General features: G+C 41.4%; 3 protein-coding genes across 6 annotated transcripts; all 3 read right to left on the minus strand.

The window, feature by feature from the left end:
* Positions 1 to 4,082: 4,082 nt before the first annotated feature.
* Positions 4,083 to 7,395, minus strand: LOC121967241 (pentatricopeptide repeat-containing protein At1g66345, mitochondrial-like). 3 transcript variants are annotated; one of them, XM_042517338.1, is made up of 6 exons: positions 7,288 to 7,387; positions 7,038 to 7,170; positions 6,645 to 6,833; positions 4,602 to 6,397; positions 4,447 to 4,515; positions 4,083 to 4,381 (listed from the first exon to the last, which is right to left on the minus strand). In XM_042517338.1, the coding sequence occupies exons 2-4, from the start codon at positions 7,121 to 7,123 to the stop codon at positions 4,687 to 4,689; spliced, it is 1,986 nt and encodes a 661-aa protein (XP_042373272.1). In that variant the 5' UTR covers positions 7,124 to 7,170; positions 7,288 to 7,387; the 3' UTR covers positions 4,083 to 4,381; positions 4,447 to 4,515; positions 4,602 to 4,686. The 3 variants fall into 3 exon arrangements, with proteins under 3 accessions (XP_042373272.1, XP_042373270.1, XP_042373271.1); XM_042517336.1 differs by having other exon boundaries at positions 7,038 to 7,395; XM_042517337.1 differs by having other exon boundaries at positions 4,447 to 4,527; positions 7,038 to 7,395.
* Positions 7,396 to 8,042: 647 nt separating this feature from the next.
* Positions 8,043 to 8,939, minus strand: LOC122055097 (uncharacterized mitochondrial protein AtMg00810-like). The gene has a single exon (XM_042616489.1). It carries the CDS (start codon positions 8,937 to 8,939, stop codon positions 8,043 to 8,045), a length of 897 nt encoding a protein of 298 aa, XP_042472423.1.
* Positions 8,940 to 19,595: 10,656 nt separating this feature from the next.
* On the minus strand, positions 19,596 to 24,975 carry LOC121967243 (double-stranded RNA-binding protein 1-like). Of its 2 annotated transcripts, none has more exons than XM_042517345.1 (6): positions 24,578 to 24,975; positions 21,440 to 21,657; positions 21,134 to 21,353; positions 20,676 to 20,789; positions 20,331 to 20,405; positions 19,596 to 20,121 (listed from the first exon to the last, which is right to left on the minus strand). In XM_042517345.1, exons 1-6 carry the CDS (start codon positions 24,858 to 24,860, stop codon positions 19,826 to 19,828), a joined length of 1,206 nt encoding a protein of 401 aa, XP_042373279.1. In that variant the 5' UTR covers positions 24,861 to 24,975; the 3' UTR covers positions 19,596 to 19,825. The 2 variants fall into 2 exon arrangements, with proteins under 2 accessions (XP_042373279.1, XP_042373278.1); XM_042517344.1 differs by having other exon boundaries at positions 20,667 to 20,789.
* Positions 24,976 to 25,615: the final 640 nt, after the last annotated feature.

Below are 25,615 nucleotides of genomic sequence, written 5' to 3' on the forward strand. Positions count from 1 at the left end.
AATAATTGAATCTAAATCTTTATATATGTAATAAGCATCTTCTAAAGATGCCCATTTAGTATTCCTAGGGAATGCGTTAAGTGCGTAGCTTAGCGAATCTCGATTACTTACCTTTTTTCCGAGATTCGTGAGTCTAGTGATGAGCTCCTTTATCCTTGAATGAAGGTGTACGACGGTTTCACCTTGTTCCAGTTTGATGTTGCTGATATGGTTTCTGAGCAGATCCCGTCTCGCAAGTTTCGCATCCGAGGTTCCTTCATGTAGTTCCAAGAATTTTTCCCAGAGCTCCTTCGCATACTCGTAGGTTCAGATCCGGTTGACTTCTTGTGGAGGTAGAACGCTCAGCAGGTGGAACTCTACTTTGCCGTTTGCCACGAATTAGCCTGCTCCTTTTTGGTCCAGTGGTATTTTTCTTTGCCTTCAAGTACTACAAAACCAAACTCCATTATTAAAAGCAAATCGAAATCAATTTTGAAAAATGCTTCCATCTTCTTTTTCCAGCTAGTGAACTCCCCCTCGAGCTTTGGTGGGTAGATGCTTGGCCCAACCATCTCATGTGCTTCGTTTGGTGGTTAGTCCTCCTGAAGCATCTTGACTCTGATACCACTTGTTAAGATCGTTGACGGCCGGCTATAAGGGGGGTTGAATAGACCCTGCACAAAAACAAAACAAACGAACCTTTCTCGGACAACTAACTTAAATAACGAACACTTGTATTAAATAAAAAAGAAATCAAACAAAGACTTAGAGAGTTTTTACTTGGTTACAACCGGAGAGGTTGTTAATCCAAGGAAATAAAGTGCACTACTTTCTCCTTCAGGCGAAGATGCCTCTTTACAGCAATTAACGCACAGAAATGAAGAAGCGAAACAAAAAAGAAAAGCGCACAAGTGTTGCTCAGTAATTCTTGTTGTTTTTTAGCTTCTGAACTAAGGCTGTATTTATAGCCTTGGTCGGGGCGCCTGGAAGCGTTCCAAGCGCTTGGAGTGGGATAGAAATCTATCCCTGATGCAACGATCAACATCCACGTTGAAGTGGATAAATACGGGGTTCCGATCGCCCGAAAGGGTTCGTGGCGTTCGGACCCTTAAAGTCAACATGGGTGACTTTTCGATCCAGGCCCTCTACTCCGGTTTCGTTCACCTCGGTCCGAGTTTTCCGCTCCGGCTCCGCTCGCTTAAGTGATTTCGGCCATCCAGAATAGGGCTCACCCGAATCCAACTTCCGACCTTCGAGTAAAATTCCACTTCGGCTTCTCGTCCCTCGGAAACGCTGCGCGCCTCCTTCTCATCCGCCTGCGTACTCTTCCGCAGCACCTCGTCCCTAGGACGCACCGAGCCCATCAGCTCTCTCCCGTGCCGTCCTTCTCGTTAGCTGAGTCTTTTGCTCGACTTGTTGTGCTCCTAAGCTCCTGCACACTTAGACACATGGTTAAACACAACAGGATCTAACATAACTTAGTTGATCACATCAAAACCACTTTGGGGTACCAACAAATAAGACACAAACAAATATATACAAAATATAGAATTTGCATAATAATAAAACATCATAATCTTCTTCAACACGACTGGCATAAAATTTAAGCAACTCCTTAATTCTTGATCTGGTAGTTTCTTTTTTATTTGAGAAGTTAGAAAGAGGTCACCTAATGCTTTAGTTAAATTTATCGAAACTGAAGCACCATGATTTGCAATACTAAGCAATAATAAAATGTCTCTTTTTGTGAATGCAACCGATACACCTAGAAAATGAATATCAGACCCAACGCTATAAATGATAATATATTATATATGGTGATATATAATATATGATAATATCATGACAAACAAGGGTTTGAAATGATTCTATATCAAGCCCAACGTTAGGCCTGATATTCAATCATATTAGAACTACATTGGGTCTGATATGAGATCATTTCGAGCCCTCAGTTGCCATGATTACCAATAACCAGGGCTGTCAACCAACAAACATAAATAAATATTAAGATTTCCAAACTATTTTATTTTAATAAACTACTACTTCGTGCTTAAAATTCACAATTATATCTGACAATCTAAAGGTTTGAGAAGTTGAATTTCAATTTTAAAATATATTGACCAATATACCACAGATATGCTGCATATCTTGTATGTCTAAGAAAATACTAAAGGGGAACTGTTTGATCATGACTACATGTCGATCATGTAAAATAACACATCTATGATGTCTTCCTTTCTTTGTGGATTTTTTTAAAAAACTATTAAAGTAACCTAACACATTGTTCCAATGTAATTTCTGTCCAAACTGGTTCAGGCTTTGCAAATCTGATAGTTTCGAAGGTGAAACATTTGCGGATAATTTAACAGCAGAGGATGAAACACCCAGCCCACTTCCTTCCGCCATTATGAAAGGTGAGAATTGGCAGAAACCCTAAATTTCACTGCAAAGACTGAACCAGTATGGATTTTCGCCGGAAACCCTTGATGTCGCCTGACAGACACACGAAGATGCTTACGTACTCTTTCGTTGGGGGACAATCTCACAACTAAAAATGTGTGATTGTTTTTCGCAATCATAGAGTTAAAAAAGTGTGAGGCGTGCACGCGTTGAGAGAGGGAGGGAGAAAGATGTTGACGCCATTATAATTTAAATCATTAATGAAATTTTTAAATCTAAACAATTCAAATATACTTCGAATGCCTCGAAAAATGGTATAGCAAAAGATGAAAAGACTTTCGTATTTATTAATGCGCTTTTCGATAATTATAAAATTATAATACACCTTTTGGTAAATATATAATTCTGCTTACGTTGTTTTTTTTTTAATAAAAAGCCGTTTTTTTTTACACACTAAAATTTTATCGGATAAAAACTAAAAGACCGTATAACATCTTTTTTTTAAAAAAATCAAAAAATATAATTATAATTCTTATTGAAGTTTAATGACTGTTATAACATTAAAAAAATTCATTATCATTTAAATTACAATTATTATATATAAAATATTATTATATCAAAAAAAAAAACTTCGACAATTTATCAAAATTACTTACTTCAACATTATTAAAATTACTTTAAATTAATTATAATCATTTTAAAACAGTTATATTAGCTACTTAATTAAACAACTAAATATGTAAAATTGCACATTATAATAATTAATCACAACGATTGCCCTAAACCCCTACGAGTGGGTAGGGGTGGTGTCAATTCGAATAAATTGAATCAATTTAGGTCGGGTTGAATTCTTTTTTAAAATCCCAACTTGATCCAAATTGAAATACAATCCGAAATCTTTAAATCCGAACCCAATCAAGTAGACTAATAATAATCCGATTCAAAATAATTTTTATTTTATTTTTTTAATAATTTTTCACTTTTATCTCAATACTCCATCATTATCATACTAACATTAATATTAATATACATAAAACATTTTAATTTTTAAAATAAAATTTAATTTAACATAAAAAAACATACTAAACTCTAAATTCGTGTCATCCTGATCTATAAATTTTCAACTAAAAAATTCTCCAACTCGAACTCAAAAATTTTCAATCTGAACTTTGATTTTTTTTAAGTAGTCTGTCTCGAATCGTCTAAGTTATATTCATTTTTAACACCCCTGCATGTTGATATAGTAAGTACATATATGATTGTTCTAATAGATCTTATAATCAATTCTCAACCGATATAAAATATTTAATCAGAAATTTGATCTCCCTCAAAGGGTCATTATATATCCTCACGATTTATCTATCAATATCTGACCAAGTGACCAATGCTACTGCACCGCCGAGCCTTTTCACCTGTTTTACTCCAATTAATCAAAACTGCTTCAATAATACCAAAAGTAAACATATTTTCAGAATAAAGACGCCGTTTTAGCTCTTTTAGCTTTTGCCCATTCTGATTTGGTTTGAGATATCAAAAAATAATAAAATTACAAATCAAGCATTAAAAAAAAACAAATTAATTTATACTTGCGATTTATTTTGATGCCACAACGAATTTATTCACAACATAGTAAAAAAATTTATGTTGACATATTAGGATATTTGATGCAAATTAGTTCAATAAAAATATGGAACCCAATCCAATTGATATATTGCACTAACTCTTATTCCATGAAAAACATGCACGAATACTGTAATTTCTTGAGGGCATGAAACTTTCACAAACAGTCCATATGAAAGAGTTCAAAGCATCTGCATTAAAAGGCAACTCCCTTAAAATCATAAAATGCAAATGAATAGAAGTATCATAAAAGTATAGATGGTGACAATATTAAAAGTATAAACAATTGCCTTGATCGATTTTAGGATTCCAAACTGGCCACGACCCAGCTATCATCACTTGCAGATTCTTGATTCTTGATGCTTGACAAGACCATGATCAGCTGCAAATCATTTAGCTAACTATAAACAAACATGATGAACAACTAGAGCATGTATAATGGTTCACCTTGTAGGATTTCACCAATTTTAATGGCACTTCCAGGTTCTTGCTTCTGTACATGGTCATGTTCATCTTCTGCACGATCAGCTTCAAAATTTAAGCAATTATAATCAGACATGATAAAAATCTATACCATAGTGTTTCATCTAGTTGGGTTTCACCTTTCTGAATTGCAATTGCTGGCTCTCGTTCCTGTACAGGATCATGCACATCTACCTTATGAGATAAGCTGCAAATATCAGCTATTTACAGCATTTTTGTGACTAGAAGCATGAAAGCATCTGAACATGGCACCAACTCCTTTTGAATCATCTCATCGTAGAAAATAAGTGCTCTCTGTATATCACCTCTGTTGCAATATGCTGTGATCAATGAATTATACATGCAGCTAGTAGGGGTCAAACCTTTCCTCCCCAAAATGCCAATAAATTTTTCAGCTTCACTCATTTTTCCACATTTGCAGAGGTTTTGAACCAAGGACTTGTAGACCCTCACACTGAGCTCAAGACCCATATGCACCATCTCATAGTAAAGTGTAATGATTTTCTGAGAATCTCCAGTAGTCCCATAGCCATCAATTAGAATCAAATATATTTCCTGATCAGGGACAAGCCCCATGTTCAACAAAGATGTCAGAGTTCTGTTGGCTTCCTCAATATTTCCTACTATGCAAAGTGTCTTTATCATCTCATTGCAAGTGCCAAGACTGGGCAAAAATCCACCTTCAAGCATCTTTTCACTATATCTCAAGCACTGATTTGTCCACCCATTTCTTGATAGACCAATTATCAGATGATTATATGTCTCATCATATGGTTTTAGTCCTACTGAAACCATCTCTTCCATCATTTGAACAGCCTCTTCGATTCTTCCTTTTTGAGAATAAAATCCTATTAGACAAGTGTAAACAAATGAATTAGAGGTGCATCCCCTGTTGATCATTTCGCCCTTGGATTGAAGTGCGGAGTCTAGTTTGGACAACATGCAATAGCTAGCTACAATCAAAGAGTATGCAATATCATCAAACATCATGTTTCTTTGCAACATTCTCTTCAAAAGTGCGATTGCTTCTTCCGCCCTGCCCTCCTCAATGATCCTAAAAGCCAGTGTAGTGTTCACAATAATGCTAGGGGCACATCTACTCCCGCGAATTCTATCCAAAACACTCACTAACTTTGGCAAAACCCCTTCCTTGAGCATCACATCAATCATAATTTCGGTCGTCATTTGATTTGGGTATATTCTTCTTACCAACATATATTCAAATATCTTCCAAGCCAAGTTATTCTGATCAGATCTCTGTGAAATATGAAGCATTGTGTTAAAGCTAATTATATTCGCATCGAGCCCATGATCTCCCAAGTATTCGCAAGCATCAAACGCTTCACTGACCATTCTCTTCTTCGAATACACCTGCAGCAAAAGATCAAAAACACGATGTCCGGGAAAAACTGCTTCGTAAGTGCCAAGAAGCACCTCCACAATCGATGCATTTTTGGATGCAACTCTCTCTGTATACTTGCTGACTGCCGACTCCAGCAAAGCACGCGCATCGATAAGAAGACCAGAACGAACAAGGACATGAACAATGAAGCAATAAGATTGCAGGCCATGTTCGAAATGTTTGGTCTGGGAGCACCAATGGAAGAAAGTTAGCGCCTTTTTTGCGTCAGTGGGCTCCTTGAGGTAAAGTATCACTCGCTCCACTTGAGGTTCGGTGAGTTGTACTGATCCGAAACTAGTGGTTAGGTTGTCAAAGCTCCAACCTTTGTTGTTCACGTCGTTGATTACAGAGGAAAGATTGCAAAAGATTGGTTCGTTTTGCAGTTGTCGACAGTGGACTGATTCTGCATGGGAATTATTAGCAGAGAGGTGGAGAGATTGGTGACGAACGAGTATCAATTCACTGCCGAAGTAGCTGCTTGGATCATATTTTGAGACGAACATCAATTTTGCCCTATTGATCCAAAAAGTATTTAACTTGGAAAGAAAAAAATGTTAAGCAGTTCAATTTGAATTCACAAGAGACAAGAAAGAAACAGTTTAAAAAATAGAATCAGAGTGCAGATTCAATGTAACAAAGAACAAAGAGTCCGAAGTCATTGCTTTGCAAACTCTTGGGATTAGTAGCAATGCGCAATCCAAAGACAAAATTTACTGAAATATTCTAACAAGAAACTTAAAGAGTTTTAGGATAAGCTAACCTTATCTTCTTCAGCCTCTCAAGGTTATCCCTCAGATTCAAGTCCAAGACATTTGAAACAACCTGAGAATACCTGCCATCTTTGTAATCTTTCTTCCTGTTCAAGAACCAATCAGGAATCTTGAACTGGCGTGGGTTCGCAACAACCGTCATCAGATTCTCAAGTTCAGCAGCAGAAAGCTCGCCAGCCCTACAGAAAAGTAAAACTTACTAACGCAATGAAATAAACTCAAAAGACTACTCTGGAGCAGCTTCATTAAAGAATCTTTAGAAAGAAAAAACTTTTAGATCCTTTCACTGTGACAGAAAAGATGAACTTGCAAAGATATTTAAAGGAACGATAGGATCAACAACTTCCAATGATAGCAATCCATAGGAGAAAAAATGAAACAACCTTTTGTTCATGTCGACGTCGGCCTTCTTGTAAACAATATTGGCGAACCTGCGGCCAATACCTTTGATAGAGGTAAAGGCGAACATGCTCTTCTGCTTCCCATCAACGTTCGCGTTCAGAACACGAAAATATGCTGGAAATCCTCGTTGGCGATCAGCGACCGCCGAAAACAAAAAATCCCCTAGTTACTCGGAAGAAGGAAAAGGCAATTCCAGATCGAAACAACCGGGAGATCCATCGTAGAACTCACCATGGTGTCAGCTAGGGTTCTACTTCTACGCTCTTCTTCTCGCAGTGAGCGGCGGCAAAGCAAAAAGTAAAACACTAGGATCGATCGATCTATCCATTAGGGTAACTGGGTAAGAATAGTTTGATTTTTTAATCATGCTTGATATTGGATAAGAGGTCGTTTAACAAGTAGGTCCCACTCTTTTCCATTTACACATGCTTTTAAGGTGAGGTCGAAAGGGTCGAACACGTGTGCCGGTCGAATCGAATTGTAATCACTTGTTGTTAAAACTAGTTTAGTAAAAAAACTCTTTCTATTCCAGAAAGGTTACTCATATTCGCTATAAAGAAAACCTATTTATACACAGTGGAAATTAACAGCTAGTTGAATATAAAATATTATATCTAAACGATATTAGATTGTGTCCCTTCGATTACTGCACTAGCAGGTTCCGATGCAGGCGGAGTTAATATTATGAATCTTGTATTTTGTCATGCCCCCTCAAGAGGAGAATGGATGTTAATCATACTCATCTTGACCATAATCCATTCATGTTGGTTGGCATCTAAACCTTTTGTGAGAATGTCCGCCAATTGACATTGAGAGCTAACATATAAACCTTGGATTTTCTGACGTTCAACTTGTTCACGCACAAAATGCCAATCTATGTCGAAGTGTTTTGTCCGTTCATGCTGTATTGGATTGACGGCTATTTGAATGGCGGACTTATTATCACATAGTAGTGGGACATGAGCATTATGTGGGATATGGAAGGATCATAGTAGATTGAGAATCCAAAGAACTTCGCATGTCGCTGTGAACATGGCTCGATATTCAGCCTCAGTTGAGCTCCTGGCCACAGAATTTTGCTTCTTTGCTTTCCAGCTAATAATACTATTGCCCAGAAACACACAGTATCCCGAAACAGAACGTCGAGTATCTTGACACTTTGCCCAGTCACTGTCACTATAGACCTTTAACGTGCGAGGTGAGGTGCTAGAGTAGAAAACGCCACACCCAGGGGATCCCTTTAAGTACCGTAATACTCGGAGTGCTGCTTTAAAATGCTCGATGGTAGGTTGACTCATGTACTGAGACAGAACCTGCACGGTATAACACAAATCAGGACGGGTAAATGTTAAATAGATGAGCTTACCTACTAATTTCCGATATATGGTAGGATCAATCTTCTCTGAATCTGAATGATGAAGATGATCATTGCTCTGGAGTGGTGTCTGAAACGGTTTTGCACCCAGCAAACCATACTCATGAAGAAGGTCTAATGTATACTTCCGTTGGCATAGGATAATCCCTTTCTTTGATCGGGCTATCTCTAGACCAAGGAAGTAGTGAGGGACACCTAGGTCTTTGAGCTTGAATTCTCCTTTAAGATATCCAACTAGGTGTTCTAGCGTTGTTTCAGAAGTACTGCCGAGCATAATGTCGTCGACGTATACTAAAAGAGCAATGAATAGATCACCGTTAGTATATGTGAAAAGGGAATGGTCAGCAGAGCTCTTCTGGAAGCCGTATCGAAAAAGGATCTCTGAGAATGTTGTGTTCCATTGTCGAGAGGCTTGCTTGAGGCCGTATAATGCCTTGGTGAGTTGGCAAGCCGGTTTCTCCTGACTAGAGTGCGGGACTGTAGATGGATAGCCAGGTGGTAAATCCATAAAAATGGTCTCGGTAAGCTCTCCATTGAGGAAGACATTATTGACGTCAAGTTACCGGAGAAACCATGACTGTGACGCAGCAAGTGCAAAAAATAGTCGAACTGTAGTATGCTTGATTACGGGGCTGAAAGTTTCTTTGTAATCGAAGTGCTTGATTTGGCTATAGCCCTTAGCAACGAGGCGTGCCTTATGTCGCTCTATAGTTCCATCGGCATTCATTTTTACCTTAAAGATCCACTTACAGCCAATCGTGTGTATTGATTTTGGCACCGAAACTACTTTCCAAGTTTGGTTGGCGTCGAGCACAGCTAACTCAGCTTCCATTGCTGATATCCATTCAGCATGTTGTGTTGCTTCCTCATATGATTGTGGCTCCATAGTTGTGGAAAGAACAGAGGTAAAAGTTGCATAGGAAGGGCTTAATCGGATGGAGCTCAGGTATCTTTGAATGGGATAAGCCATGCTATGATTAGCTTGTGGATCAGATATATCGTGCTGATAGATGCTCAGATACTTGGGTACTTGCCGAATCCGCTGAGATCGAGGTCTAAGGTCTATGACATCTTCTATTATTGTCTCAGGAGTAAGTTCTTGGTTATCATGACTCTTAGTTGTTGCAGATTGCTCTTCAGTCTGCTCACTGTCCATAGCTTGAGAGGGAATTTCTGGTTGGGCTGGACTTGTCTTGGTAGTTTCAGGCTTATCAATTGTAGGTAGAAATTCCTTAATGGACTCATTGGGGTTGTTGATTTCTGGAAGCCCCCTTTCAGGAGGCGGGGCATTTAGACGAGAAATGTAGTCTGAAGCAAAGGGAAAAACATCTTCGTGAAAGACGACGTTTCGGGAAACAAAAATCTCTTCAGTTTCAAGATCATAGATAGTGTATCCTTTCATTCCGGCTGGATAGCCAATGAAGATGCAACGTCGGGCTCGTTCATCCAATTTCGTGCGATTGCGTTTCAGTGTTGAGGCGAAGCACAGACATCCAAAGACCCGCAAGTAGTCATATTTTGGCATTTTTCCAGTGAGCTTCTCATATGGGGTTACGAAATGGAGTCGCTGAACAGGTATACGATTGATTAGGTGTGTTGCTGTGAGTACGGCATAGCCCCAAAATTTCTTTGGTAGATTGGACTAAAATAAAAGTGCGCGAGCCATATTGAGAAGATGTTGGTGACGCCTTTCCACAACTCCATTCTGTTCTGGTGTCTCCACGTAAGATTTTTGATGCTCAATTCCTTGTTGGTCATAGTTAAAGAAGTTGAATTCCTTTGCTTGATCAGATCGAATGACTTTAATCTGCTTATGGAATTTAACAGGGACCATGTTGATAAAAGATTGCAGTATTTTTGGTGCTTCAGATTTTTGATGCATAAGGTATGTCCAAACGGCTCGTGAATGATCTTCTACGATGGTGAGGAAGAACCGCTGTCCTCCTATAGTAGGAGCGTGGCATGGACCCCATGTGTCTATATGAACTAGATCAAACAAAGGTCGTGCGTCGACATGTTCGGTAAAGGGTAACCTTTTTTGTTTTGCCTTGGGGCAAGTCAAACAAATATTATTTGGATAACTATGAATTTGTGGATAAAATTTAGAAATATAAGGAATAATGCGATGAGATGTGTGGCCTAATCGGAAATGCCATAAATCAAAGCAAACAGAATTAGGCATGAGAGTTTTAGATACATATTGTAAATTGAAAGCAAAATTTTTGATGAGTGGTTGCTGCAGAAGGTATAGACTATGTTTTTGCTCAGCCTTCCCAATCATCATTCTGGAAGTTAATTCCTGAAGGAAACAAGCATTAGGAAAGAAACGTGGTTGAATCAAGTTTCTAACAAGCAGTTTATGAACCGAAATCAGATTTACTGTAAAACTTGGTATATATAAAACATCGTTGAGTATTAAATTAGGACCAAGGGTAACTTGTCCAATGTGAGTCACAGGTGCTCCATTACCATCAGGAAATTGGACACGAGTTGTGACAGTTTTTGTAGAGGAAAATAAAGAAAAATTTGAGCACATATGTTCACTGGCTCCTGAGTCAACTATCCAAGTATCTTTTGGAATTAAATGTGCTTTGTGTGTATGTGATTCTAAGAAAGAAGAGTTACCAGCGAAGTTTTGTGTTTTCTCAGGATTGGGAATGGCTGACGTAGTCGTCGCAACTGTAGATGAGTTCTGTCCATTTTGCATTAGTTGCTTCAACTGCCCTCGTGATAATGAAAGAATCTCATCATCATTGCCACCAGAGGTAGTGCCTGCAGTTGCAATGACACTGTGAGCATAGGAAGGTTTTGAAGTATTAAACTTTCCTTTTCCTTTCTTTTTATTGTAGTTAGGTGGAAGACCGACGAGGAGGTAGCATTGCTCAATGTTGTGATTTTTGCGATGGCAGTAGGTGCAGTATTTGGTAGGAGCACCATTATTGGGGTGAGAAGTTTCAGATTTGTGAGCAAGGAGGGCAGACGCTTCAACCGGAAGCGGCAATACTGGTTGTTTAAGCCTCTGTTCCTCCTGGTATGCCGAGTGATAAGCTTCATCTAGGGATGGAAGCGGTTTTTGATTCATCATTTGTGACCTGGTGATGTTGAACTCTGAGTTGAGAGCATTAAGAAACATGAATAGGTTATCTTTGTCTCTTTGCTCTCTGAACGGTTTGAAGCAAGAGTTATCACACTTTCCACAAGAACATTGGGGAACTGGTCGGAAGATGTTATATTCTTGGAGTAGCGCATTGTATTTCACAAAAAGTTCATCTACGGACAGAGATCCTTGTGTGAGTGAGCCAAGTTCTCGTTGAAGATGAGCTACCCGAGTGTCATCTGGTTTTGTAAACCGTTGTTGCAGTGTTGTCCAAATTTCGTAAGCTGTGGCACTATCAGGGATGGATGCAGCAATATTTGGTTCAATGCACCGAAGCAACCAGGTGATGACCAGATTGTTGCATTTGTGCCATAATTTGTAGTGAGGATCAGCATTTTCAGGTGCCGAAAGTTCACCAGTAATATAAGCTTCTTTGTCTCGAATAGAAAGTGCTCGCTGGACCTGTCGAGACCGGGCAGAATAATTAGTAGAGTTGAGCAGCTGGGTGGTAAGCTGTATTTCTCAGGTTTCAGTTGGCAGAATCCTATAGTGAAGAGGAATTGAGGAGGAAGATGATTCTGCATGAGAATCCCTGGTTATAGCTTTGAACAGCTCAAAGAGTTGTTCGGTTGTGATAGAAGCCCCAGCCATGCACGGGAGAAGAGGGACAGTAGATTAGAGAGAAGAAGGAAAAGAAATTCAAATCAGAGCCACTCTGCTCTGCTCTGATACCATGTTAAAACTAGTTTAGCAAAAAAACTCTTTCTATTCCAGAAAGGTTACTCATATTCACTATAAAGAAAACCTATTTATACACAGTGCAGATTAACAGCTAGTTGAATATAAAATATTATATCTAAACGATATTAGATTGTGTCCCTTCGATTACTGCACTAGCAGGTTCCGATGCAGGTGGAGTTAATACTATGAATCTTGTATTTTGTCAATATTGGATAAGAGGTCGTTTAACAAGTAGGTCCCACTCTTTTCCATTTACACATGCTTTTAAGGTGAGGTCGAAAGGGTCGAACACGTGTGCGGGTCGAATCGAATTGTAATCACCTTTTTTTTTACATAATTCTTATTTGATTTGAGTTAATAAAAAAAATCTAATTTTAATTTATAATAAATCAAGCAAATTTTCTTTTAAAAACAAATTTATTTATCCTCGAGACTTATTTTGAAAAAACAATGAATTCATCCACAACATAGAAAAAAAGAAACTCAAGAGATTAGAATACTTGATGCAAATTAGTTCAATGTTTTATTGAATTGAATCCAATTTATATATCTCCACTAACCTATTCCATGAAAAACATGTATGAATACTTAAATTTTCTAAGGGTGATACGGATATGTCTTGATGACACAATAGTAATTAGGAGAGGGGAGGAGAGGCAATGGGGTCATTCCACTATTTAGGGCTTAAGAGGGCTTCGTGGGTGAGAAAGAAAAGAGGCTTGGTGTTTTGCTGGTCCGCCGCCAGCCCCATCTCGCGACGCCGACGTCGGCCGCCCCCCGCCTTTCTCCTCTCCCTCTCCTTCTCACTGCAACTGCCAGCAGAAATAGGGAGAGCTTCTCCTCCCTCGCCGCCGTCCTCGAGCCACAGCCGCTGGCGACGATCTTCCTCTTCTTCCTTCTTCTATTCTCGACGCTGGCGATGAACTCCTTCTCCCCCCCTCCTCTTCGCTGCGCCTCTGCCGGCTCCTCCTCGCTACGCCGCCACCGGCAGAACACTGCCTCGTCTCCTCCTCCTCTCGCCGGAGCTGCAGCCGAGCCACCACCTTTCCCACTCTCATGCACACCGCTGCCGAGGCCGGGACAGAACCATCCCCTCTCTCCCGGTCTCTACGCAGCAGCTTCTCCCACTGGCAGTCATCGGGCACTGCGGTCCTGCTCGCCGACGCCGCTTCCGACTCTTCACGCCTCCGTGTGTTGTGTCCTCCTTAACCAGCAGCCCCCACGCACCCAACAGTCCATGTGCCGGCAGTCCTTACGTCGATTTCGCCTCGGCTCCGATTTCGTCTCGTTGTGTGCCGGCCTTCGTGCCGTTATCTTGTCCCAGCGTCGTGTGTTGTGGTGTTTCAACCTTTGTGCCTTGTTTATTGTTGAGCGTCACTGATTTGACCGTATTCCGCTCTTGTCGTTATTTCCCGGCCTGCGTGCCGACATTATTTCCCGGGTTACGTGCCGACATTATTTCCCGGCCCGCGTGCCGATCTTATTCCTCGACCTGTGTGCTGATTTCATGTCCCGCCCTGCGTGCCGTTAGTACCTCCCGGTCTGCATGTCGGTGCCCTATCCCGGTCTTCGTGCCGGTATTATATCCCGACCTGCAGCTTGTCTCCCGATTTCGTGTCGCGTCCAGCTCCGCGTCTTCAGATCCAGTTCTACAGCCTGATCAGAGTCCGTTACTATTCCGGGTCATGACAACTCGAGCCGCGTCCCATCCGAGGGCGCCCCCCTGGGCCAGGGTACGCTCCTCGTTCATATTTCATATGCATTTTCATTATTTTATGGCTTAGTCTTGTACTCATATATTCGTTGGATCTGCCTCGAGCATCGGGGTACCGGGGGCCGGGTCAACCCGGTCGCTGGCTGCAGGTAGCGTTGACCAGAGGACTTTTGAAGACTTGGTCAACACGGAAGCCATCTCAGCACACCCCCCCTCCGGGACGTCGCGACTTCGTCAACATTCCATCCACCTCACCCGGCGGTCCGTCTGACTCAGCTTCCGGACGGGATCAATTTGGCGCCGTCTGTGGGAACATCCTTCACCTGTTCTAGAACGTGAAGATGGACGACGTCGGGAGGTTCTCTGCTATTATCACAATCTCGGAGGATCTCGATGCACATATTATTTTCTATCCTCACTCCACCGGTATTCGGGAGTCGAGGGATCGAGTGGAGCTTCAGCTGGCTGACAGGTTAGTTTTCCGTTATATTTTTTCCCTGACTCCACGGGTATTTGGGAGTTAAGGGACCGAGACAAACTCTTAGCCGGTTGGCACAACTCCCCGATCATGTACGATTACAAGCTCTGCTCTCTTTTTACGATTATAGGAACTGCTATATTTCCCTGATAAAAGAGTAAGAGCCTAGTTCCTTGATCAAAGACTAGAGCCTTCAATTTCTGATCGGACACTAGGGGCCCAGCTCCCGGCTCATACACTTGGGACACAGCTCCCCGCTCATACTCTAGGGGCACAGCTCCCCGCTCATACACTTGGGGCACATCTCCCCGATCATAGACTTGCAGTACCACTTCCCGATCAGGATCTAGGGGCCTCGCTCTTTGATTACAGGCTAGGAACCTTACTCTCCGATCAGGGGCCAGGGGCCCAGTTCCTCGATCATGTGTGCTACAAGCTCTGCACCCTTCACCATGAGGCTCTGCATCCTCTTACTATTACAGTCTCTGCACCCTTCATCAGGGGCTCAGCATTCTCTAGTACTATAGGCGATTCATTTTATTATTATTATATGCTCTACATCCTCCACTTATTTTGCATCCTCTTATGTATACAGGTTCTACTCCTTACACTCGCGATGCTCTGCTTCCTTCTATTATTACGGACTCTGCTCTCTCATATGACTATGGACTTCACTTCCTTTGACGGTCAAGGCTCAGATTATTCTCTCCCTGACTCCGCAGATATTTGTGAGTCAAGGGATTGACACTATTTATCTCACTGACTGTATGGGCATTTGGGAGTTGAGCCGAGCCAGCCAGTTGGCATTACTTCGCGATCAGGTATGATAAAAGCTCTATCTCCTCATGTTGCTATCGGCTTTGCTTCTATGAGCTTCAAGGCTTAACCTCCCCCGTTCGGGGTCGAGCTATCGCCACGGGTCGCGGACCAGAGTAGTACCACCAGTCTCGGATCTGAGTATTGCTAGCGATCTCTCGGTCGGGGGGTCAGACCAATCTCCGGTCGGGCTCCTGGACCAATTCCCAGTCAGACTTTCGGATCAATCCCCGGTCGGGCTCCTGGACCAACTCCCGATCAGGCTTCCAGACCAATTCCCGGTCGGGCTTCTAGACTAATTCTTGGTCAGGCCTTCGGATTGTTTCCTGGTCAGATCTCCAGATCAATTCTTAGCCCGGCCTCCAAATGGCTTCTTTATCAGGCTTTCAAATTATTTCCTGGTCAGGCCTTCAGATCAAAAACTGATCAGACCTCCAGATTGTTTCTCGGTCAGGTCTCCATATCAAAAACTGGTCAGACCTCCAGATTGTTTCCTGGTCAGGCCTTTAGATCAAAAACTGGTCAGACCTCCAGATTGTTTCTCGATCAGGTCTCCATATCAAAAATCGGTCAGACCTCCAGATTGTTTCTTGGTCAGGTCTCCATATCAAAAACTGGTCAGACCTCCAGATTGCTTCTTGGTCAGGCCTTCAAATCACCTCCCGAGCGGGCTCCAGACTCTCGCCCCAGTGGGAGTTATAACTGAGCTCTGCTCTCACGTCCAACGACCGAGTTGCTCGGTCAGCTGTCCCAGACTCGCCCAGTGCGAGTTATAAGTGAGTTCTGCTCTCACGCCCAATGATCGAGCTGCTCGGTCAGCTGTCCCAGACTCTCGCTCCAGTGCGAGTTATAAGTGAGCTCTGCTCTCACGCCCAACGACCGAGCTGCTCGGTCGGCTATCCTAGACTCTCGCCCCAATGCGAGTTATAAGTGAGCTCTGCTCTCACGCCCAACGACCGAGCTGCTCGGTCGGCTGTCCCAGACTCTCGCCCCAGTGCGAGTTATAAGTGAGCATGCTCTCACGCCCAACGACCTCTCGATCAGCGCTCATCACTCACTCGCAGTTCTGCATGACACTCGTCATACTCGCTTTACTCGCCGCTCTGCCCGGCACTCAGCTCCCACGTTCCGCTCACTGCTGTTGCTCGGTCGGCATTCATCGCTTCACTCGCCGCTCAGCTCGGCACTCATCGTGCACGCTTCACCGCTCTGCTCGGCACTCAGCCTTAGCAGGTCGCTCACCGCTGTGGCACGGTTGGTACTCACCGCTCACTTGCCGATCTGCCGGGCACTCATTGCTTCACTCGCCGCTCGGCTCGGCACTCATCGTGCACGCTTCGCCGCTCTGCTCGGCACTCAGCCTTAGTAGGTCGCTCACCGCTGTGGCACGGTTGGTACTCACCGCTCACTTGCCGATCTGTCGGGCACTCATTGCTTCACTCGCCACTCTGCTCGGCACACATCGTTCGCGTTTCGCTCACCACTGTTACTCGATCAGCACTCGTCGCTGCACTCGCTGCTCTGCCCGGCCCTCATCTCACTCGCTTTACTCGCCATTCTGCCCAACACTCAGCCTTAGCAAGTCGCTCACCGCTGTGGCACAGTTGGTACTCACCGCTCACTTGCCGATCTGCCGTGCACTCATCATATTTGCTTCGCTCGCCGCTCTGTCCGGCTCTCAGCATCCCCGTTTCGTTCACCGCTGTGGCTGGGTCGGCATCCACCGCTCACTTGTCGCTCTGCCCTTCACGTTTCGCTAATCGCTGTTGCTTGGCCGTTTGCTCGACCATTCGCTGGTACCACTCGGCTACTCGTTTTACGTCGGTCGCCATATCGCTTAATGTTTTTCTCGGTTACACACTCGACATCGCTCGCTCGGTCTTATTCTGCCATATAAGTGTTCTCTTTGTTTCCCGGTTGACACTTTTCGGTCATCCGGTCGTGATTTATTGTCGTCTGAGCACGCGCTCGACACCGCTCGTCCATCATCTTTCGACTCGCTTGACCTTTTTGGCCGCTCGGTCGTCATTTTTCAGGTCGCGCTCACGGCCTTGCTCTTCGGTCCGTCTCTCTATAGCCCGGTCGCGACTTATTGTCGCAAGGTCGACACACGCTCAAGCATGATTACGATTTTGCGCATCCGTCATTTCACTTTATTGTCAGGTCGCGATTCGTTGTCGCTTGGTCGACACTCGTTCGATCACGATTATGGTTTTGCTCATCCGTCATTCTCTCCATTGTTCGGTCGCGATTTATCGTCGCTCGGTCAGCACTTTCCCAGTCGCGCTCACGGCTTGGCGCGTCAATCAGTCTCTCTATTGCCCGGTCGCGATTTATCGTCACTCGGTCGGCACCTTCTCGATCGCAATCACGGCTCTGCTTGTCCATTATTCTCTCTATCGCCCGGTCGTGATTCACTATCACTCAGTCGACACTTTCCCAGTCGCGCTCACAGTTTGGCGCGTCGATCAGTCTCTCTATTGCCCGGTCGCGATTTCTCGATCACTCGGTCGACACTTTTTCGGTCGCCTGATTGTGGCTCGATCGTTTTACTCATCATCTCTCGACCGTCTGCTCGATATCGCTCGACATTCGCCAGATCACTTTTTCAACACTCGCTCGATATGTCTTTTGTCGCTTGGTCGACGCTTATTCTTTTCGTCGCTCTGCCAGGTACCCGTCGTTCATAGCTACTCGTTCAACGTTATAAAACAAGCCAGTGATATGAGTTTACGTTCAATAGCGGTTCTGTTTTATGTTGGACTTGGTTTAGTCAGTCGGACTTGTGCCTCCTTCGACTAGACTTGAGGGGGAGGCTTGTGATACGGATATGTCTTGATGACACAATAGTAATTAGGAGAGGGGAGGAGGGGCAATGGGGTCATTCCATAATTTAGGGCTTAAGAAGACTTCGTGGGTGAGAAAGAAAAGAGGCTTGGTGTTTTGCTGATCCGCCGCCAGCCCCATCTCGCGACGCCGACGTCGGCCGCCCCCCGCCTTTCTCCTCTCCCTCTCCTTCTCACCGCAACCGCAAGCAGAAACAGGGAGAGCTTCTCCTCCCTCGCCGCCGTCCTCGAGCCACTGCCGCCAGCGACGATCTTCCTCTTCTTCCTTCTTATATTCTCGACGCTGGCGACGAACTCCTTCTCTCCCCCTCCTCTTCGTTGCGCCTCTGCCGGCTCCTCCTCGCTACGCCACCAACGGCAGAACACTGCCTCGTCTCCTCCTCCTCTCGCCAGAGTTGCAGCCGAGCCACCACCTTTCCCGCTCTCATGCACGCCACTGCCAAGGCCGGGACAGAACCATCCCCTCTCTCCCGGTCCATATGCAGCAACTTCTCCCGCCGGCAGTCATCGGGCACTGCGGTCCTGTTCGCCGACGCCGCTTCCGACTCTTCACGCCTCCGTGTGCTGTGTCCTCCTTAACCAGCAGCCCCCCCACACCCAACAGTCCATGTGCCGGCCGTCCTTACATCGATTTCGCCTCGGCTCCGATTTCATCTCGTTGTGACGACCTTCGTGCCGTTATCTTGTCCCAGCTTCGTGTGTTGTGGTGTTTCAACCTTTGTGCCTTGTTTATTGTTGAGCGTCACCGATTTGACCGTATTCCGCTCCTGTCGTTATTTCCCGGCCTGCGTGCCGACATTATTTCTCGGGTTGCATGCCGACATTATTTCCCGACCTACGTGCCGATCTTATTCCTCGACCTGTGTGCCGATTTTGTGTCCGAGCCTACGTGCCGTTAGTACCTCTCGGTCTGCATGCCGGTGCCCTATCCCGGTCTGCGTGCCGATATTATATCCCGACCTGCAGCTTGTCTCCCGGTTTCGTGCCGCGTCCAGCTCCGCGTCTTTAGATCCAGTTCTACAGCCTGATCAGAGTCAGTTACTATTCTGGGTCGTGACAACTCGAGCCGCATCCCATCCGAGGGCGCCCCCTGGGCCAGGGTACGTTCCTCGTTCATATTTCATATGCATTTTCATATTTCATGGCTTAGTCTTGTACTCATATATTCGTTGGATCTGCCTCAAGCATCGGGGTACCGGGGGCCGGGTCAACCCGGTCGCTGGCTACAAGTAGCGTTGACCAGAGGATTTTTGAAGACTTGGTCAACACGAAAGTCATCTTAGCACACCCTCCTCTAGGACGTCGCAACCTCGTCAACATTTCTTCCACCTCACCTGACGATTCGTCTGACTCAGCTTCCGGACGAGATCAAAGGGCATAAAAATTTCATAAATACTTCATATGAAAGGGTTTATAGCATATGCATTAAAAGGCAACTCCCCTAAAATGCAAGCGCATATAATTATTCGAGGTCACAAAAGTATAGATGATGATAATATTAAAAGAAAAGGAAAACAATACTCATCAATCAATATTCAATTTAAGCCACAAAGATGTCTTTCTACGAACCAAGAATCTGTCTCTGCACATAGTGATATAGAAAGAGAATACGTAGCAAGGACCCAAGAAGCTGTCTGTGCACAATCGCATTGTTATAACATGACAAGGTCTGCCGCCTAAAGAACAATTGCCTTGATGGATTTTAGAATTCCAAACTGACGGCGACCCAGCTATCATCGCTGAAGGGTAGAGCGGTTCCACCTTCAGGCAAAACCATGTCAGCTTTGCGAGGATAAACTTGGACCCTATTGCACAGCATTGAGCGACTGCTTCCCGGCATGGGAAGTGCACTGTGTGCGCTTGTGAAGTTATGACGAGTGGAGCATTGAGGACTGTCGGATGATGCTGAGCTGCCAGATTCAGTGAGATCTTGCAGGGGTTGTTTTCCATTCTTACTAGCACTGATATGCCCTTGCTTCTCCACAGGATCATGCTCATCTGCCCATTATCAGATGAAAAAAAAAAAAGGCAAATTGAAATTGGAATTTGATTAATATTGCAAGTGCAATGATTCACGTTGCAGAATTTCTTTAATTGTAATGGCACTTGCAGATTCTTGATTCTTGAAATGACCAAGATCAGCTGCAAATCAATTAGCTAACTATAAACAAACATGATGAACAACTAGAGAATGTAAAATCGTCCACCTTGCAGGATTTCGCTAATTTTAATTTCACTTCCAGATTCTTGCTTCTGTACATGGTCATGGTCATGTTCATCTTCTGCACCATCAACTTCAAAATTTTAGCAATTATAATCAGACTTGATAAAAATCCATACCATAGCGTTTAAGACTTCATTATGTATGCCAAAAGCAAAATTGTTATAGCTACTCATGAGTCGGATGGAAGATGGAGTATATGAATGAGGCTCAATTTATAAGCATTATATGTGGTTTTTATACATTATATAGTGCTCAGACCATGCATAGACAAGTATACTTAAGTTGAAGAATAAGCTAAACAAGAAAATCATCTACACACCAATGCAACCTGTCTTTGAAGAGTTTGTGTTGATTATTGGCACTAATGTTGAAGCAGCAGGTTCAGATTCCATATGCTCTTCCAATATTGAAGATAAATGGGAAGAAAATCTGCTTGACCTACCTGAAAGGTATTAAATAAAACTGATTTTTTTAATTCCATATAGAATAGCTAGATAAAGAATCAAAATAACTTCAAAATCACTTGAGATGATTGTCTAAACAATATATACAATTCTCCATGAGTTAAACAAATTTCTAAAGTAAATTATAAAACAAAAAAAATTATTAAATAATCTCACACAACCCTTACCATCATATTTTGACAGGGGGTAATACTATTAAAGTTTCTAACAAGACAGGAAAAAAGTAGTTTTAGGATAGTATGGGTGGGGATGACTACCATCCATACTACCCCTACTGAGAAACCATAAAATGACATATTTGAGGGGGAAAACCGTAACTTACTTTGGTAAAGATAAGAATATGCGATCTTTGCAGCATTCGTTTCTGCCTGTCTCTTGGTTTTCGCTGCATCTCCCTGAAATAATTTGCCTTTGATTTCAACAGTGACAGAGAAAGTAGGAACATGATTTTCACCATATCTCGTTGTGTTATACTCTGGCATAGGCAACCCTTCTTTTTGTACTAATTCCTGCAATAGATTCTTGTACATAATGCCATCATCCTGCAAAAGAAAAAAAAAAAATTAATGAATCAGAGCCAATTGTTAATTGTAAAAAAAATAATGCTTAAAAAGCTGAACCCTTGCACCTGCTGATCACCAAACAATGACATCAAAGCAACTTTTGCAGCAGAATGTTCAGCTTCCTTAACAGTATGACAATATGATGTGCTCTCAAAAGTTTGCTCATCAACTTTACCAGTAGCTTTGAATTGAAGAGCATGACAAACATAGGTATATGTTGGTAGACATTTAGCTTGCTTCTGAAGAAATATATGAAGTTGGTTCTTGTATGAAACTTGATTGCCTTTCAACAAATTCAACAAAATGTCATTATTATAGCAGCTTGTGGAAATACATGATAGAGTTACAAACAGAACTAACTTTAGATTATACTAATTCTCAAACCATATTTATTTGAAATTTAGGATTCTTTAAAGCACCTGAATTTCACATCTGTACACTGGGAAAAAATATTTTCCACTGAAGTAACAATATTAATTTCAATAAATAGTTAATTAATCATCTTCCATGATCCTATTTGGCATTAAGAAATATTTTTCTAATTATATATATATCTTAAAAGAGTCCATAATATTTGGAATAACCACTGCTCGGTGGCAATGATGATATATTGCAAGAAGATGTAAAGTTAAACCATATATAAGAAACTTGATGGAAAACTTTTGAGCAAACTTCCATCAGCTCTGAAAATTTCCAGCTCATAACAGTAAGATAAATCTCTTGCATGAGGAGGGCATAAATACCCCAACAAAAATACAAACTAAAAAAACACATTTTGTAAAATTTGTTTTATCCAATAAACAAAAGCAAAAAAATTAAAATAGAAATAACATGCCCAAAGTAGTCCAAGGCTAAGTTCTATTTGTGATTGTCCAGTCCAATTTCAAGAACGAAAACATGCCTGATGCAACAAGAATATCGTAACACAGAAAAGCTCAGACTTTAGACTCACCTTAGAGGGAAAATATTATTAAACTAAAAGATTAACAAATTCATGGGATCCTAATCCCATTTATAGACTTGGAATAATATCAAATCGTAAAAGAAAAAGTCTGCTTTACCTCTAATATTTAAAAAGAACTTTTAAAGGCTTTATTTTTTTAAAAAAAAAAAACTAAAACGAACTTTTACCGCTCTTGAATATCAAAGAACATATAAAAATTTTTAATTCAACAATATCAAATTGAAAATAAAAATCTAAATTGATCTCCAAATTGAGTCCATGATTATATACTTCTCACCCAACTATTCAAAAAAAAAGTCATATATCATAACTGGAATTGCTTGAAGGCATAAAAACTTTTCACATAGTTCTCAATGATAACTTGAAAGAATTTGAATAAAATAGAAGATCCTATAGTGTCAAAGAAAAGAGGTACTTAAGACACAAAAACTAATGATTTCATTGATCCAAACCAAGGTGAAGGGAAAAAATGAGATGGTAACACACTCAAACATATAGCATCTTCTTCCCAAGTAAATTAGCATTCAAAATATTCCACCGAAAAAAAAATTATCTAACTAGTTTAAAAACTATTTATCATAGAAATTTTGTCATCTAAATTTTATGGTACAACTATATGGAATAGTTTCCTATGGAGACTTTCAAATGTTTAAATTTATAGGACAAATTGTCAATATTATACTAGCATAAGTAAATTATTAGAATATCACATGTAAATCACTGCATGACCATATACTTAGCATGCTTAATATGAACAGGTCTTACAAGTGCAGAGAACATTCTGAAGTCGGAATGTACAAGGAACAAACAGGGACACATCACAAAATTTCTCATCTCCATCTAGCAAGTAGGTATTTTATTTGTATGAAAATAAAGTTGCTCTTATTTACTTTGGTATATCAATTATCAAAATTTATCTGAAAAAGGATATAAATTGATAATAACAAGGGCTACTAAAATTGTTTCCAAAAGCAGCATGTGCTATGCAAGGCTTTGCAGTATGCATATGTGATATGCACCATCATTATTTGATCAAAATAAAAGCAAAATTAATCTACCAATTATGTAGATATATAGCAATATGTGACCACATGTAGATCACATCTTAGATTGGATCAAGTAAATTCTTATCAAGCATAATCATCTTACAAGTTACAAGCAATGGAATATGTTGGACAGGAAAAAAATAAATGATAAATGGTTGACTTTATGTAGCATCCCTGCAAATTTGAGTGAACAACAAAAAATCAAAAGAAACCTTGAGTACAAAAGGCCAAACAAGATCCATAATCCATTGGCTACAAAAAAGCGGAAGAAAGTGCAAATAACTAGTTGATTGATAATTTTAAGAAAATGTAACACCAAAAGGGGCAGATTATTCTATTGAGAAAACAACAAATAATGTTTTTTAAGCATAGAGGAATTAAAATCTTATTTTTCTGGTATTATTCATTAAGTTCTTGTATCTATTGTGTGATTGTTTAGATTAATTAAGTTCTTAAACATTGTTTAAATTATAAAAACTCCAAAAAAAATTGTCCATACAATTTTCAGCAACGCCCTATTCTGTATCGAGGTTATGATTATGTTGTGCTTGCGAGCAACCTACACACTATGTGTTGACCCTACTGCATACATCCAGATGTCTTTTCAAAATCTTGGCTATACAGTAAATTTATATCATGTCTCACTTAACAAGATCAATAAAAAAAAAACTTTAGAGGATGTTTTGATATTATAAAGTTTATTTATTTTTTTTCGAATTGCATTAGAAAAATCTGCTGGGGCAACTAGAGCAACAATCCAAAGCTAGTAATCCACCATAAAAAGAGATATATGCATATGAAGATAAGCAGAGTACTAAATGGTGATTTGAAAAACTTGAATTAAGCAAATTATCGATAAAATGAAAGCAAACATGATGCCTGAAAGTTATAGCTAATTTACATACTCAGTCAATTTTAAGCCACTAAACTAGAAGATGCCTCTCTATGCTACGCTAGCTATACACAACGGAAACCTACACAAAACAAGAAAAAACAAGAGAAAAAAATGTTAGCAAAACTAAAAAAATGGAAAAACTTCGATTTCAAATACAAAGATCAAATAGAAGAAATTTGATTTAAAATTCCGCCTCAAGCAATGCGCATATTCCATAGAACCATTAATCAACCGAGCTTCCCCGTCGAAAAAGCACTCCCAGACGCAAAATACAAGATACAAGAATAGAAAAGCTCACCAAGATCTATAGGAAGGGCCGGTGCAGGGGTTGGAGGCGGTGGTAAGTCCACGGGCGGCGACTGCGGGACCACGTCAGAGAGCTGCTCGAAAGCGACCAGCGCGGCCTTGTTCTGAGCTTCCTTGGAGGTCCGGGAGAGATCGGGGGAGTGGAACGAGGAGCCGTTGACGGTGACGGTAGCGCTAAAGCGGAAATTGTGGGCAGGGCCGTCATGTGAGGTGGCGTACTCCGGAAGCGACCATTGCTGGCGCTGGCAGAGCTCCTGGAGCCGGCTCTTGTGCATATCCGGGACGATTCCCGATTGCGATCGGCGACGAGGAGAGGAAAATGGGTGGGGGAATGAATCGAAAGTCAAAGTAGCGGTGGAATTGAAAGGGTAAAGGGTGGGTTTTGGTGGAGTGCAACCGGCAGTGTAGGCCGCGCGACCCGAGGAGACTGATGGGATGGTTACATTTACTAAATAAACCCGATAATTAAATAAAATTGGACAGAGAGTCTTCACGAGTTCATATTATTTTCGTGTTTGGAGAATAAAAATTTTCGACGTACCAAGTTGTCAATTCCATTTTCGTCTCGTGAATAGATGTCATGTCGTACAGAAGCTTATATAATAGTTTAATAATATTCTCATATATATATATATATATATATATATATATATATATGAATAAAAATTACGACTGAGATATATTTTATCATAATATTTTTAATGATTAAAGCACTAAATAAATTTTGTTAGGATCCTAATATATCACATTAATAATGTAAAAGTTCATTATAAATATTTTTAATGATTAAAGCTCTAAATGAATTTTTTTATGATCCAATTGAGAATATGAGCATGACTTCATGAATATTATATCAAATTCAAGACAAAAGAGCATATTTATAATTTCACTATTACTTTTAAACTAAAACCTCAAACTTCATCTCTACAATGGTTGAAGACTTTTTATTTAGCTTTTTAGATTTTACAAACCTCTCATAAATCTTGCATTGAAGATGTCTTCAGAATAATACTAATTTTTTTTAATAAAA

Source organism: Zingiber officinale, chromosome 3B (assembly GCF_018446385.1).
Source record: "Zingiber officinale cultivar Zhangliang chromosome 3B, Zo_v1.1, whole genome shotgun sequence".
Classification (NCBI taxonomy): domain Eukaryota; kingdom Viridiplantae; phylum Streptophyta; class Magnoliopsida; order Zingiberales; family Zingiberaceae; genus Zingiber; species Zingiber officinale.